Consider the following 16,774-nt stretch of genomic DNA (forward strand, 5'->3'; position numbering starts at 1 on the left):
CTTTGCTTTTTAATATTTTAAAGAGGTCTTTTGCAGCAGATTTGCCCAATGCAATGTGTTGTTTGGTTTCTTGACTGCTGCTCTCATGTGCATTGATTGTTGATCCAAGTACAATGAAATCGTGGCAACTTCCATAAATGAAACTTCATTTACATGGTACACTATCAAAAAAGTTTGGTGAGTATGGATTTTCTCATCTGTTTGAGCCAAAGAACCCAGAATGAGTGATATTCTGAAATCTACTTGATTTAAAATATGTTATCAAAAGTTGAGCTGTTCTGGTTGGGATGGAGGTGGGGCCTAGACCCCACCTGCTCACTCTAATGGAGCCTCTTAAGAGGGCTTCTTGGTACACATTTTTAAAACCACTGATTTAGACTGTTGAAGTCAGTCAGATCCGATTGAGTCTGTGGCCATGCAAGTCTTCCTGGCCATCAGTAGTCAGAGTTCCCTAACATCCTCACTTCTCCAGCCCACTGTCAGTGTCACTCTGTGGGAGATATAGGTCACCTGTTTGTCTATTTCTGTACACCGTCTTCCTTTCCTGGTCAGGCCTTTGCACACAGTAGATGGTTAGTACATATTTGCTGAGTGATTGAATGAATATGCAAATAGTGCTGAAACTTTCTGCGAAGATTTGTATTTGGAAGAGCAGGATGTGCCCCAGGCTTTGGGATAGGCCTGCTCAGAATATGGTTTTCTTGACATTCCAAGTGTGGTCTTAAGCTCTGGGATTCGGTGTAGCTCCATGTGTAGCCTGAAGTAAGAACTACAGTGCTGCCACTTCTCTGCAGCACTCTAAGGCATTGGTTTTTGTCACAGCTGCAAAGTGGCCCTCTTCCAGGCCTCATTTCTTCATTTAATGGACTTTGCTAACCCCATGTCTCCTAGTGTCAGCATAACCAAATTTTAATATGTTGATTAGAAAGAAACTCTTATGTAGTACCGTGAAATAAATCCTGTACATCTTAAACCTAATTGCATTTGCTTTGACATTATGTAAATGCAGTGTTAAGTCAACCTTCCCGTTTGCAACTAAGGCCAGAGTTTTAGACATGCTCTCTGTCCTGGCTGATGTTTTCTCCTGGAGAAGAAATGAGCAGTATTAGCTATGAGGCCCTGGCAGTGCATAAGGAGAAGCTGCCCTGTTTTACTCTTAACTGGTCAGCTGCTCCTCGCCCTGTTAGATGTCCTCTCTCCTCTCACACCTGGGTGGCCCAGCTGCTCTGGCACTTTGTGACTGAGGTGCTGTTCGCCTGTTGCTGGGCCAAGGAAAGGGACACCTGGGCTCCTTGGGGGTTCTCAGATGCAGTGTCATGGCTGTGAGCTTAAGGAAGGGAGTGTGCCTCCCTCTCTTTTATTCAGTCTTGGAGTAGGCTTATTTAGGTACTTTTTTTTTTTTTTTTAATACTGCTTCTGAGAATGTCAGGGACCCCACTTAAAGACACGTTTTCCCCTGAGATTTTTACATAATCCCATTTTAGACAGTTTGTATGGCACCGTTATTTTGGCTTTTTTTAAAAAATGGGCAGATATTTTCTGTTTGGTTTTACATTTCTTTGTGGCTCTCTGTGCCTCTTTCTTTGGTTTTCATTGTAAGACTAACGTCTGTTTCCTCATTGAGTCAAGACTGATTTGATTTCACCTTCTGTTTTGCACAGGTTGCTAATGAATACATGTTTTCCCTGGAAGAGAACAAGAAGTCTAAGGGTCGTCGTCAGCCCTTAAGCAAGCTCCCCCGCCATCACCCACTTGTGTTGCAGGAGTGCGTCAGTGATGACGGTGAGTGATGTTTTTGTCTTCACTGTGTTAGGACTTGCTCTGACAGGATAGCGGAAGGCCAAGCTGAGGGGTCAGGGTGGGCCTGTGGTTTAGCCGTTTTCCTAGATATTACAAAAAGAGGACAGGATTTCCTTTTATATCCATTTTGCTAATCAGAATTCATTATGTGTTTGAGTATCTTGGAATGTACATCACAAAAACCCAGTGTCGTCGAGTCGATTCCGACTCATAGTGACCCTATAGGACAGAGTAGAACTGCCCTGTAGAGTTTCTAAGGAGCGCCTGGCAGATTCAAACTGCCAGCCCTTTGGTTAGCAGCCGTAGCACTTAACCGCTATGCCACCAGGGTTTCCGGAATGTATATACTAGGGTATAACTGCATGCAAGTTCTTTCATTTCTCATCCTAGGAAAAGTACAAGGCTGATTTTTTAGGATAGCAAATTCTGTCAACGATGCCAAGCTTTGTTCTGGATGTGTGGATACAAATATAACTAAAATATGTCCCTGCTCTCTAGAAGTTCACAGAATAGAGAGGCAAATTGACAGGCAAACACATCTAGAGAAAGAAGAGCTGTTAATTCAGGCAGAAAGGAGAGAGAAGACATTTATATTATTAGGCAGAGAGGACGGCATGAGTAACCGTGGAGAAGAGAAACAGGAAGATGTATGCAGAGGAGCTGTAATGGTTGGTGTGTGTGGAGTGTAAAGGACAAGGCTAGGGAGTGATAGGCCGGGTAGGTGGAGTGAGGCAGTAGTGAGGCCAGATCATGGAAGGCGTTATATGTGAGAACAGAGTGAGGATTTTTCTCATAGCCATTTAGAAGCCATTGAAATATTTTAAGCAGGGAAATGTCATGGTCAGATTTACATGAGAACATTCACTCCTGCTGACACTCTGCCTTGAGAATGGTTTCGAGAGGACCAGCTGGGCTTTTGTAATAGTCTTGGTGAGGTCTGAGGGTCTGAACGAGGATGGTGGTTGTAGGGTGGGAGGGATGTAGTTAAGGTATTGGGAGACAAAATCAGCTAGACTTGGCACTTAGCTGTGGAGCTGTGAGGATGGTAGGTAAGGGAGAAAGATGAGTTGAATGCCTCCCTGGTTTCTAGTTTGGCTGGGTTTTGGAAACCTGAGCTCAGTGCCTATGGAGGATGTAGACTGAGGGATGGATACAGAGGTGGTATCTGACATCATTCTTAGAGTAAATGAAGTCACTTAGAAGGCACAGGTCCATTGGTGAGCAGGGGCTGGAGTTAGGTGGGCAGAGGAAGAAGAAGAACCTGTGAGGAGACAGAAGGGGATTAGTCAGAGACGGGTAAGGAGAACCTGGAAATGTGTCACTGAAGCTCGGGGAGTGATTGGCATCAGCAGAGAGCAGTCTCCCATGCTGCTTGGAGCCCAGATAGGCAATAAGATTAGCACTGATGAGTGTTAGTACTGGCTCTGTCAGTGACCAGGATGCAGAGCCCTCAGGGAGAGCAGTGTCGGTTACCCTTGGCACTCTTGGCTAGATGCCAAGCCCTTTCCTACCCTGCCTATCTCTTCCTCCTGGCTCCAGCAGCTGGGTGGGAAGGCCCAGAGTCTCCAGCCTTTCTTTGCTCTACAGGCCCCACATTCCCTTTCAGATCTGGTGTCAGTACCTCAGCTCTACTGTTTCCCTGGGTAGAAAGATCATGATTCAGCTGGTTGGGGAAAATCCCTTGAGATCCCATAGTCAGAAGTCTGCCCAGAGCCTGAGTCAGGGTCCTTATGTTCTTCCTCCAGCCCAGATGGGACCTTCAGGTCCTCTGGGTAGAATCAGCTGAGGTTTGTAGTTTCCTCCTTCGATGCTTTAAAAGCAATCTAGCTTGTAGAAAATTGGAAAAGCAGAAGAAGTTACAAAGAGGAAAATAAAATTATCCGTAAACCTACCCTTCAAAGACAACCACTGAGAACATCTTGATGTAGTATCTTCCTGGCTTTTCTAGTCATACACTGAATTATGTCCACATATGTCTTTAAAAAAAAAAATGTAATTGAGATCATAATATACAACTTTCCCAACTTAGGATGAAATATTTTCAGATGAGGAAAAGTTGAAATAATAAAAACCCCATGTGCTCTCCACCTAAACTCAACAGTTGTTACCATTTTGCTGTTATTGCGTCTCCATGTTTTATTTATACACATACATACTTGCTGCACCTCTTGAATGTAAGTCGTAGTCATCAAGTCACCTCGTGTACTACAGCAACATGCATCTCCTCAGAAGAAAGGTGATCTGCTGTGTAAACACCCTTTGCACATTCACTCAGTAATTACACCTAAGAAAATAAGCAATAATCCCATAATATCCTCTCATCTTCAGCCAATAATTATCTTCCCCTATTTGTCCCCAAGAATGTGTTTTATAGCTTTTTTCCTTTAAACCACTAACCGAAGTGGGGTCACACATTGCATTTGGATGTCTCTCTAGTCTCTTTTAGTCTAGTACTTCCCTCCCCCCATAAAAACAAAAATAGTCATTTTAAATTGAGGCATAACATACACAGTGAAATGTGCGCGTTTTAACTATACAGTTCGGTGAATCTTTACATATGTAAATGAAAATTTGATTCCTGCAATTTTCACTTAACATAGTGAGCTGTTTCCTCATCATTTAGTATTCACAAAAGGAATGCTTTTTGGCCGCTTTTGGTTTTATGAATGGAACAGATGTCAGTGTGTTAAATTTTTAGTTCTGAGCCTGTTTCTCTTTCTTCTATCTTATCTTGGTCACTCTTGTTCTGGCCAAGATGCAGAACTTCTGCTTGGTTTTTGGCTCCTGACTGACTGGCCCTGATTGGCTCCCGTCTTGTAGGGGTTGGTCAAGTTGTCTGCACTAGCCTCACAACTCTTCATTTGCTTTCACTGAGGTCACACATACTGGCAGCTGCCATATCCCTTTAGATTAAACGTGACTGAAGGCAGAGTAGATAACTGTTTGTCTTCACCAAGCTGAGGTTGCCAGAAGTGAACAAATGTGGACCTAGCTCAAGTATGTACCAGAGCTTTCCTTGGGCTTCTTCGTATAGATCTAAGCGGCCTCTTGGAAAGTGCAGTTGTCTGGGAAGAAGCGAGAATGTCCTCAGAGGGGTTATAGCAGGGGGTTGCTGTTGCCCACACACAGCTAGATGCGATGATCACATGAGGTGCCTCATGGGGCTGACACAGAGCCAGTCTTCTGTCAGGTGTTCTGGACTTGGGGCTCTCTTTCTTTGGTCACACTTGGTAAAGAAGGACATAGCAATTGTAGCTTCGCGTACCTCCCTCACGTGGGGGTATGTGAAGAAACACTTTGGACAGTTTATTTTGATATTTGCTTCTGCTTATACCAAACCACCATATTTAAGAGTTTTGAATGTAATGAATTCAGGCTTAAGTGAATGTTGTCATTGTTCACCCATCACCCTCAGAATTACGGGATTTCCCTTCCCTTTGTGACCTTGTTTCTGTTGGGTGCTGGTGGGCTGTGCCCCTCTCTTACTGATTGGGGGCCGGGAAGTGTGCACCTTTACCACTTGCATCTTGTGTGAGTGGAGGTTTTTTGTTTTCCGTTCAGCGTTGTGTTTCATTGTTCCAGGAAGAAGGCTTACCCAGAGGGAACTTTTCTTTCCTAAGCTGTACCCAGGCCTAGTGAACTGTATATTCTGCTGTCTAGACTACCTGAGAGATACAAATTTGTTATCCAGGCCAGGAGTCTATGAGGATAATACTTTAGTCTTTAGAGGCCACATATGGTCTGTTACATATTCTTTTTTTTTCTCCAAGCCTTTGAAAAGGTAGAAACAATTCCTAGCTCTCTCGCCTAGCTGGATTTGGCCTGTGGGTGGTAGTTTACCTGCCCCAGGTCTAGATTCAGGGTATTACATCTTGGTGGCTGGGAAGAGGGTTCATCCTGGACATGAGGTTCTGGCCTTCCTCTGAGGCAGAGCCAGGAGGGCTTGGTGAATCCCGGCCAGAGAAGGCAGAAATCCCACTGACCTTTCCAGAGGGAGTTAGGAAGTGCTGACCAAAGACCATGATATAAAAACTCTTAACTTCACAATTTCCCGTTATTTTTGTTCCTGTTTCCCTTCAGCGCAACTAAATGGAAAATTCTTAAAGGCAAAGGACTTAACATACCGACATTTTGGAGACAGCAAGGAATAGGGTTTCTAGCAAGATGTTTTACTCTGCTGCCGTTTGGCAGAAGGGTTGAGTGCTGGCCGCTACTAGAGGAGCAGAGAGCAGGCTGAACTCCTGGGGCAAGGAGGAAGAATAGAGACCATGAGTCAGTCTGGCCTAAGAAAGTGGTACATACAGGACTCTCCACAACACCATCTAAGTATTAGAGTCCGTTTTTTGCCCTAGGAATTTTGAATTTGGTCCAAACTTAGGGTCAGGAGACCTGGCTGAGTCGGTCTGCTCTCCAGGCAGAGCCCCAGGTGTGCAGGACTGGTGCTGACTCACATTTCTGCTTCCTCCTCTAGAGTCGTCTGAACAGTTGACACCCGAGGAGGAGGCTGAGGAGACAGAGGCCTGGGCCAAGCCCCTGAGCCAGCTGTGGCAGAACCGTCCCCCAAACTTTGAGGCCGAAAAAGAATTCAATGAGACCATGGCCCAGCAGGCCCCTCACTGTGCTGTCTGTATGATTTTTCTGACTTACAATCAGGTAAGCCCACCCCATCCCCTTTACTTACCCAGGACCAGCATTTGGAAGGAAGCTGTGGGTACATAGTTTGTCACAGGTTGTTTTGGGGAAGGCTTTTTGTTTCCTTGTCTGGCGTTCTCTGCTCCATTCGTGTATTGGTTGGGGCACACCAGGGAGATAACCCAGCTGTGGGTTTTCACTTGCGAGTGCTTTGGAGAAGAGCTGAGGATGTCGCTTAGGTTTTGGGGGATTCCCTGCTCCCCTTTGCACATTCACTCAGCAAGCCTTGGAATACGCTCAGACTTCACTGTTTGCAGAGGAATCTGCTTTCTCTGTTGTCATTCTAGTCAGTGATTATTCTTGCCACGTGCTTTGTAGTTCAGACCAGCCAGTTTGAGGGACCACTGATGCCTTTATACATCCTGATCTTCAAATGAAAAGCCTGGTCCCCTAATGTTGTCTCCTTCCTTCCTCCCCCATTGCCACAATGGGTATTGCCAATAGCCAAGGGGAGAGGATGGAAGTAGAAGGCTTGACGAGAGGGAGGGGGCTGGGAAGCTCTGCGGCTGAGCTCAGCTATTGCCCCCTACCCCTGACCCCTGGGACTTTGTGTTGGCTTCACCACTGTGGAGCTCTTCTGATCCAGCTCTAGAAGGCCAGGAAGGCATCACAGCAACATGTGCCAGGTGGCCAGCTCAGTCTCAGCTGAGACCTGCCCAGGGTGGCAGGTAGATACCCATTCCCCCCATGGTGGTTAAAGTGACATGCTGCTGAGCATGGCAGGGCCCCAGGTTTATACTTTGACAAAGAATAGAACCTCAGACCAGCGTATTTTGGCTTAGTAACTTGCTACTTCTTTCCACTGGGCAAAAACCAAAACTAAAGAACTGCAAGTGCCATGCCTGTGAGAGAAGTGAATGGCCCGGCTGTCACCGTCATCTTTATGAATGGCATAGGCTTAGGGGTTGAGATGTTGCTGGGCTCCTTCCTTGGGATGGTGGGAGTGACAGTGGGCATCTAGTAGCACAGCCAGTAGATATTAGCAGTTAGCTTATTTGCCAAGGTAAATAGGTGGACACAGTGCTCTTCCTGGAGGGGCCCTGAGCTGGGAGTCAGCAGTTAGGGCTCTGCCTGTGTGACTGTGCTGCAGCTCAGGTGGCCTGCTGACATGTACCATGAGAGGAAATGAGCGCTGGCCCATTAGGACCTCATGCTGTCGGTGTTCTCCTTCGATGGGGCCACCATGGGGTGAAGCACATAGGGGAGCCCACAGCATAGCTTAGCTGCTAGCATCTCAGTGCATTTTATTACCTCTTGGTTTGAGAAGATTGAAATCCCAGATGCCTCTTACCTCGCTCCCTTTCCTCAGTTGTCCCCAAGGGGCCTTTGTTTGGTGCTGCTGTGAGAAATTGAATTTGAGTCATGAGAGGTAACTTCAATTAGCAGCTCCAGAATAATGGCTGTGCACCCTGGAGCCACAGCCATAGTCAGATGGTAAGAGAGCCCGCTTTCTGCTTATGGAGCAGGTGGAAAGCTAAGTGCATAGGCCTGTGTTCACTGAGGTGTGTGCTTGCTTCTCCTCTTAGGTTGAGTTTGGAGGCCTTAGTCAGACCTGTGGAAATGAGCCAGATTTAGCCCCGCAGAAGCAGAGGACCAAGCCATTGATTCCAGAAATGTGCTTCACCTCAACTGGCTGCAGCACCGACATCAACCTTTCCACCCCTTACCTTGAGGAGGATGGCACCAGCATTCTGGTCTCCTGCAAGAAGTGCAGTGTCCGGGTCCATGCTAGTGAGTGCCTCTCACCATTTTTCTTTGTCCTTCCCCAGGGAGGGTGGTTCTTTTCACTGCAAGTCCTTGCCACCTCTTGGTCTCTTCCCATCCTCCCTCACCCCGGAATGCAAAGATCATGTACAAGTTGTTGGGCAGTTAGTTGGTGATTGATCCCGGGGTTCATGGTCTTTAAGGACTCCAGGAGTTCCTACTTCCAGTGATAGCCACAACCAAGAGGCTGTCCTCTTGGTTGCAGATATCGGGAAGATTGGTCCGCCCTACTCACCGTTTGTACACTTAGTGACTCTACAGTATCTGACCTTTTGAGACGTTGGCCATGCTGTCGCTGTAGCTGAGCTCTGACTCTAGAATTCAGGGATTTTTGTACAATTCGGTTGCGGCTTTGTGAAGTGGTATACAGAACAGAGTTGCAAACCTACTTTCTGACTCTGGCTCTGGGTTTAGTGTGCTCATCTCTGTGTCCCTGTTAGGTTGCTATGGGGTTCCCCCTGCAAAAGCTTCTGAAGACTGGATGTGTTCTCGGTGTTCAGCCAATGCCCTGGAGGAGGTGAGTACTCCTACACGTAACTGTTGTCTCTGTGAGACTTCAAGTTCTCTCAACGCCAGACTTTTTCATACTGGATTTTATATCCCCACCAGTCTGCGTAGGGTCTGGTACACAGTGATGTCAGAGTAAATTCCCATGACAGTGAAGGTGCAGCTGCCCACCTGTGGCAGGGCATGAGTAGAGTCTGGAAGCTGTGTTTGCTACATTGTGTCGTAGGACCAAGTAGAGGTTCTGAGGCGAAACCCTCACCCCCTTTACAAAATGGGTTGGGGCCCCCGAACGGGGCTCTCAGGTGGTTCATTTTGCAGCCTTCTCTTCATCATGCCCTCTGGAGCCAAGCAGCACCCACCATAGGAGCAGTCGGAGCTCTGTGGAGCCTCCAGCTTGAGCAGAGTGTCATTGTGATTTTGCTTACAGTTATTATTAACAGTAACAATGAAGAGGATTACGTTAGTTAAGCAAATACTTGGTGCACATCAGCCCTGAGTGGCCTCTCCGTCTTCCTACAGGGGTGTCCTGGTTACAGGCGCTGTGTAGGCTAAGCTCCACGTGCCATTAGGCTGCTTTCTTATGTTGAGGCTACAGTTGCCCAAAGGAAGTCAAGGAGAGAGCAGATTGGATGTTAATGACTTGGTAGTAACCACTCTTCTCCCTTCTTTTGGCAGGACTGCTGTTTATGCTCATTACGAGGAGGAGCCCTGCAGAGAGCAAATGATGACAGGTGAGGTTTCATGAGGAGGGTCTCAGAATGCATGAGCTTAATTCTGAAGCACCATGCAGAGGGACTGTGAGGGAAATGCCGTTCATCTGAATGACTGATGAGGTTTTGGGAAGCTGTGATAGTATTTCTGAGACTAATTAAAAAAAATGGGATGCCAAGGGAAGCCAGGCAGTCCCAGACCTAACCAATTCCAACTTCCCCTCTGAGGCGAAGATATAAGTAACATTCTCCTCTTGGAAGAGCTAAGAATGGACTCTAGAGAGTATGAAGACTTGTGATGGTCATATGATGCAGGCACTTGGTGAGCTAGAAATGAGGACTGTTACCTTGTCGCACCTGGGACTGGTATGCAGACGTGGTCATGGGCCAGTGAGCCTTTTCCACACGGTACACTCTCCCTGGCTTAGACATGCTATTTGAAATGAGGGTGAGTGTTCTCAAGGAAGACAAGGGACACTCAGCCAAGCCCACCCACTGTTTAATCAGATCTATGGAAGTTTTGGGCATTGGAGCCCTGAGCTGGGCTTCTTGGCTGTAGGGCAGCTCATTTTTACTGAGCTGCGTCTTCGTGCCAGTGTTGTGCTTAATTGTTCTAAGCTAGAGACATAAGATCAGGTTTTTGCCCTGGAAGAGCTGACTGTCTAGGCGATAGCAGACAGATTGGTGGGCAGCCAGTGGTGAATATCCCGATCCCAGCTAAACTCCTGTGAGAACTCATAGCAAACATATTGCCCAGCCTCCTGTCTCAGTTTGTTCCAGATAGATAGCCCTTTCTGTGTGATGTTCCCACTCCTTTCAAGATTCTTGCTGCCATAACTTGAGGTCATTGTGTCCCATTGCAGGATAGCTCAATTAAAGCTCTTCCCTAATTGGAGTGGAAAAGGCTCTGTTTGAGCCTCCCACCTTTGCCTTTTAATCCTTGCTCTGCCCTCCAGATCCACACACGACAAATCTGTTCCCACTCCTACGTAACAGCTCTGCCAGGGTAGCCACAGAACTTTCTATTGTAGGTTTTCACCGGGCCTGAATTTAAGAGCTATCACCATCTTAATTGTTCTCATCTTGGCACATGTCATTTTCCAAAAATGCCCAGACCTTACTATAATTCTCTAAGGATGTCCACTGAATAGACCTCACAGAGGAAATGGGGCTTGGGCCAGACCTGAAAGAGTATGTGGATACTCTTTCACATACTGATGTGGATAAAGGGAGCAGAAGAGAGTGGTCATTTCAGCCTGTGGGAAAAGGTTTGGGCAAAGGCCTGGGGAGGAGAGCTGTGGTTATAGCCAGATGGGAGCACATTTACTTTCAGAAAACACCCAGGTCCTGAGGTAAAAGATCTGTGTAGAGTGCTCTGATTTATTTTCACCCCCTGAAAGCTACCACAGTTAACTAGCTGTGGCTCTGATCATTTTGCAACAGATTTTGAATGAGTGAGTGGTGTCAGAAGCATAACCCTGTACTAACTCCAGGCAGTGGGCAGGGGACCTGCCCATATCCAGTGGCTTCATCATACCCAGTGCTGAGACAGTATTGATTCTTACCTTGCCGGGCCCTAGGAACTTACTGGAGGAAGTCAGTGGTTGCTTTGGGTTAGGGAGGAAGCACTATTGGCAGGCCCACGTTAGAAGGGAAGGCCACAGGGCCATGGACCCACAGATGGCTGAGGTAGTCTTTGCTTTTGACAGGTGGGTCCATGTTTCCTGTGCTGTGGCAATTCTGGAAGCAAGATTTGTCAACATTGCAGAAAGAAGTCCAGTGGATGTGAGCAAAATTCCCCTGCCCCGCTTCAAACTGGTGAGTAAGAAGAGATGGGCTTGCAGACTTTCTACATAACTACCTTACTTACAAGTCTTTGGGTAGAGGAGCACGTAGCATTTCTGAGGGCATCTTTTGCTTGGCCCAGGGGCCATTCTTTACTCCTTGGTTTCATTCGGGGTTTGTGATTATCACCCTGTGGTTAAACTGCTTAATGAAGGTGCCCATAATCGGACATGAGATTAAAAGAGGGGTCTGTGCCTTCGTGTTTTGGGAGGGAGGATGGTTCTTGCTCGTTTTGTTTTGTGTAAGTGGGTAGGGAAACAGTAGAGGAGGCTGTACTTGTTAGCTCCTGGAATAATTATCCTTGCTCCGTGTTGCAGAAATGTGTCTTCTGTAAGAAGCGGAGGAAAAGAGCTGCCGGCTGCTGTGTGCAGTGTTCTCATGGTCGTTGTCCAACTGCCTTCCACGTGACCTGTGCCCAGGCTGCTGGAGTGATGATGCAGCCAGATGACTGGCCTTTTGTTGTCTTCATTACCTGCTTTCGGCACAAGATTCCTAATTTGGAGGTAAGGGAGGGTGCTGTTCTGGAATCCTCTGCACAGAGTTCAGGATCATTTTGTTGGATGCTACCCATCTATTGTGTCAACAGTATTTTCTCAAGCATCATACTTTATGGAGAGAGTGAATGAATAAGGGATTAAGAGATGGACCCTGTCCTCTCTGCTCCTTGCCTTGTCTTCATGATTCAGTGGCACCAGACTGCCTGTGGTTGATTTCTTGTGATTGTCTGTTGGCTTGTTTGTGTCTTTACCAGGATAAACTCCTTGAAGGGGTCCATAGCTTACTAAGCCCAGTGTCCTTATTACTTAACACAGTGTTGGGGACGTAGCAGAAGCTCTGTAAGTGTTGTAAACTAGTGGTGTGAGCACCCAACAGTTAACCATTAACTAGCATGCAGTAGAGACTGTTGAAGTTCTCTGAACAGTGAAACTCAGAGAAAGCAGCAGTTAATTTCAGCTGTTTCATTAGAGGAATTATGAAAGGGTTTGGTGAGAAGATGGGACGTAAAGTGGATCTTGTTTTTTTTTAATTTATTGTGCTTTAAGTGAAAGTTTACAAATCAAGTCAGTCTCTCATATAAAAACTTACACACACCTTGCTCTGTACTTGTGGCTGCTCTCCCCCTAATGAGACAGCACACTCCTCCTCTCCACCGTGTATTCCCCATGACCATTCAACCAACTCCTGTCCTGCTCTGCCTTCTCATCTCACCTCCAGACAGGAGCTGCCCACATAGTTTCCTGTGTCTACTAGAGCCAAGAAGCTCATTTCTCACCAGTCTCATTTACTGTCTTGTAGTCCAGTCCAATCCCTGTTTGAAGAGTTGGCTTTGGGAATGGTTCCAGTCTTGGGCTAACAGAGGGTCCACGGACCATGACCTCCGGGGTCCCTCTAATCTCAGTCAGACCATTAAGTCTGGTCGTAAAGTGGATCTTAAATGATGAGTAGAAATTGTCAAGGCTACAGAAATTGAATGAATAGGGCCCAGAAGAATAAAAACACAAGACTGGTTCTGAGAACATTGTAGGGGATGAAGCTGGAAGGCAAGTCAGCACCAGAGGATAAGGGCCCTACCTGCCATATTAGGAGTTTGACCTCTCTTCTACAGAAGTGAGAGCTGGAGAACTCTTCAGATATTATGATTTTGAACTCTGTTTTTGGGCATTCACTCTGGTTGTTGTTTAAAGAGAGGATTCAAGGAACACAAATTTGAGGCAGGGAGACCAGTTAGCTTAGGAGAGAAATGAGGTCTGAAGCGGGGGCATATTAGGCAGAGCTTTGGGGTACATCTAACCCTGAGATCCTACAGTGGGTAGAATTGACCAGGTGTGGTGACTGGTATGGGGAGAAGGGATGGAGAAAGAATATGCATTGAAGATGATGACTCATGTTACTCCCTTGAAAGATGGAAAGGATGCTAATATGACGATGTTATTAACTGTAATCAGGAACTGAGATGGAGCAGGGCTCTTTTGTAGGGGAAAGGGGGAAGAAAGAACGTGGATTTGAAGGTCTCTGGAGCATTTTAGTTGAGTTACCAGGAGGCAGCTGGGTTAAATGTGAGGGTGAAGATTTGGATATTATCAACATTTAACAGGATGATTGAATCTAATTCCCATGAGAAACTGCTCTGGAGAGTCTCAGTATAAAGAGCAGATGGCAGAGAAACTGAGAAAGGGATGAGAAGTAGGACACTAGTCCAGCAAGCCAGTGGAGGGCGTCAGAAGGACACGTACTAGAGAGAAGAAAGGTCTAGTGTGAGCATCATTGGATTGCCCCAACTGGGGAGTTTCCATGGGGTAGTTGAGCCAGAAGCCAGACTGTAGTTGGGAGAAGCAAGAAAATGGGAGGAGGATAGGGATGAGATGGGATAGTAGCTCAAGAGGGTGTTGAGAGGATCCCCTTAGGCCACCTGAACTGCCAGAGGATCGAAGATAAGAAAGTAGGGTGGTTGGTGGTTCTGTCTGGAGGAGGAAAAATGAGCACAGGACTCAGAAGACCTGATTTGAATCCTGGCTCTGCTGTGTGTTAGTTGTATGATCTTGAGCAAGCCATGTAGTCTGAGTCTTTTAAGTAACATGAGTGTGATGGTGACAAGTAATTTCACAAGTTATAAAAATTAAATGAAAATGTATGTGAAAGCATCCAACACAGTGCCTGGCTTTAGTATGTGCTTTATAACTGCTAGTTGGATGAATGATGCCAGGAAACTGAGGGATGATGAGTAGTTAGATATCTTCCTCTGTCTGAAAAGGTGCGAAAAGAAGAAAAAGTGAGTACAGGTATAGAGGTAGGGGACACAACATTTATGTAGAGGGAGCCAGAGCATCAGAGACCCTTCCTTAGGTTCAGCCTCCTCATCTGTACCACCTTCTGGGGCCCTGCAGCCTAGGGTAGTTTGAGAAACACTGCTCTGGCTGGCAAAATCTGAGGAGCATTTTATTTCATTGTTTTTCAGCAGGATTCTGTAGGAGCTTATGCAGGGGACATCTCCAGACTAGCTCAAAAGTGGACATTTTTGAGCAAGATTTAGATAAGAGAGAAAAGATGTGCTGTATCACGTCTCACAATCCCTTCGTAGTTTGTCTTAACACAAAACCCCTCCTGTAAAAGATTGGAGAGGAGATATCAGAGAAACCAATTGTTTGTCCCAGGGGAGCGACACGCCTGATTGATACCCTTGACTTCTTGTGTGTGACATTATGCCCACACATAATGAAAGGCCCAGCCCTCCTGGATATTTTGGCATCATACATGTCCGCTGCACCTTCCACCATCTGTATTGGCCTGGACTGAAGTTTATAGAGTTCTTTCATCTCAGCCGGGGGAAAGGTGGAAGGAAAATGTACAGCTGTGTAAGGTGTGCAGGTACCATGAGTGGCTTGAGTTAATAGATGAAGAAATATACGAGTCCAGTAGCTCATGGGAAAGATGTATTCACTAGCAAAGTTACAGAGAAGGGATTCCAGGGTTCTCTCCCAGTTCCTACTGAATTCATTTTGGATAGTGAAGATTAGACTAATGTTATCCCTGATATTGGCATATCATAGGTTCTCAACAACTCTTTGTTGAATAAGGGATTGAGAACATTTTTATGTAAGACCAGTGTCTCATAGTGAGTACTTAAAAGAGTACAGACTCTGCCATCAGTGAGCTCACAGTGTGATAGAAGATACAGTCATGAAGACTCTTCAGCCGAGTGGGAAATATAATAATAAAGGGAAGAATATAGCCTAGTGTCAGTCCAGAGGAGCAAGCTTTTCACTCTGCCATTGGAATCAGGGAAAAATCCTTGTTGGCTGGCTGAATCCTCCTTTTCATGAAGAAGGTGGTTTACTGAGATTGAGAAGTGGTCAGGGGTATGGGTGGGAGCTTGGGAAGATGGGAAAATAATGTGAAAATGAGACTCTAGAGGAGTAAAATAGAGGTAACGTTAAGTCCCAGCTATGGAGTTTGTCATGAACAGAGGAGCGATTTCGTGATTGTCAGTATGCCATATCCTTAAATCAGTAGATTGCTGATGCTATGTGGAAATAGGGGGCACTATCGAGTGAGTGTTTCTTTCACTCATTCATTCTTCAAATATTATTGAGCATCTGCATGTGCCGGGCACAGTTCTAGGAATTAGGAATAATACTGGTGGACGAGATAAAGAAGTCCTTGACCTTTTAGGGCATATAGTATAGTTGGAAAATATATAGGAAACAAGTAAATATATAGAATATCATATGATGAGAAGTGAAGTAGATAAAAATAAAGCCAGATAAGGGGGATGGGAGGGGAGGTGGGAAGGAGCAGGGTCATTGAGCTGCTGTTTAGAAGTGTGGGAGCCAGCAGCTGGGAGAACAGCATTTCAGGCAGAGCAAAACGCAGTGCAGAGAACCTGAGGTGAGAACACACTTGGCACACATCTTCAGAGAACAGCAAGGAGGTCAGCATGGCTGGAGCAGAGTGCTTGGGCACCTTGGGGTGGAGAGATGGGACGTGAGGCTAAAAAGGTAATGGGAGTAGCTTTTAATCTGCCTGAGGTGGGAAGCTACTGGCAGATTTTAAGTAAGAACAGTGACATTACTTGACTTACGTTTAAAAAAAACCACTCTGGGCTTCCAGAAGGAAGGTGGGCAAAGGTAGAAGCAGGAAAACCAGTTAGGAAGCTGCCAGATGCTCTGTAATCCCATTTGTGTCAAGGGGCAAGTTCAGAAGGAGAAGGGTGATGTAAGGCCATCAGAGATGGCAAGGGCTTCTGTAAGGGGGCCAGGGAAGGCAGCTTGTCATATGTAGCTAGGGGCATCCAGGAAACCTCAGTCTTTGTGCCCTGGCCCTGAGGGTGGAGCTAGTGCTAAGGCCTACGTGGAGAATTGTTCAGGGCCTCCAGCCGTAGATCACTTACGGATTCTCTATACTTGGATGTGCGCCTGTGCTGTGTGCGTTAGTAGGTGCTATTGTTCTGTTCCTGGTGTCAGTAGGGAAGTCAGAGAAGTCTGGGAGTTTGGGGTGAGACAGTATGGTATAAGGACCAATTATGAACTAGGAGCTAGGGAGGAACCAAATTTATGGAGGAAAATGTGACACGGGTTTCTTGCAGCAATCTGGCTAGATTGTGGATATCTGGAATGGCCTGTTTCAGCTCCCGTCTCTCTGCTTTTTACTTTTCCTTTCTCATGTTTACCTTTCTCTGGTAAAGAGGAACCAACCAATCGATCTTGGTCCCCAGTTGACAGGCCTGTCCCTCTGTGAGTAACCCAAGCCTCTGTTTCTTCCAGCGTGCCAAGGGGGCCTTGCAGAGCATTACTGCGGGCCAGAAGGTCATTAGCAAGCACAAGAACGGGCGCTTCTACCAGTGTGAGGTGGTTAGGCTCACCACCGAGACCTTCTATGAAGTCAACTTTGATGATGGCTCCTTCAGCGACAATCTCTATCCTGAGGACATAGTGGTAATGTCTGCAGGGAGCTTCTGG

At 46.4% G+C, this 16,774-nt stretch overlaps 1 protein-coding gene across 2 annotated transcripts in view; it reads left to right on the forward strand.

Moving 5' to 3' along the window:
* KDM4A (lysine demethylase 4A) overlaps positions 1 to 16,774 on the forward strand; it is a 45,435-nt gene that overhangs the window by 24,448 nt on the left and 4,213 nt on the right. For both annotated transcript variants that reach the window (XM_049879040.1, XM_049879041.1), the window contains exons 12-19: positions 1,662 to 1,782; positions 6,272 to 6,453; positions 8,019 to 8,223; positions 8,697 to 8,773; positions 9,439 to 9,494; positions 11,183 to 11,291; positions 11,636 to 11,821; positions 16,580 to 16,750. In XM_049879040.1, coding sequence (XP_049734997.1) covers positions 1,662 to 1,782; positions 6,272 to 6,453; positions 8,019 to 8,223; positions 8,697 to 8,773; positions 9,439 to 9,494; positions 11,183 to 11,291; positions 11,636 to 11,821; positions 16,580 to 16,750 — 1,107 coding nt within the window. The remainder of the gene's footprint in view (positions 1 to 1,661; positions 1,783 to 6,271; positions 6,454 to 8,018; positions 8,224 to 8,696; positions 8,774 to 9,438; positions 9,495 to 11,182; positions 11,292 to 11,635; positions 11,822 to 16,579; positions 16,751 to 16,774) is intronic.

Source organism: Elephas maximus, chromosome 3 (assembly GCF_024166365.1).
Source record: "Elephas maximus indicus isolate mEleMax1 chromosome 3, mEleMax1 primary haplotype, whole genome shotgun sequence".
NCBI classification, from domain to species: Eukaryota; Metazoa; Chordata; class Mammalia; order Proboscidea; family Elephantidae; genus Elephas; species Elephas maximus.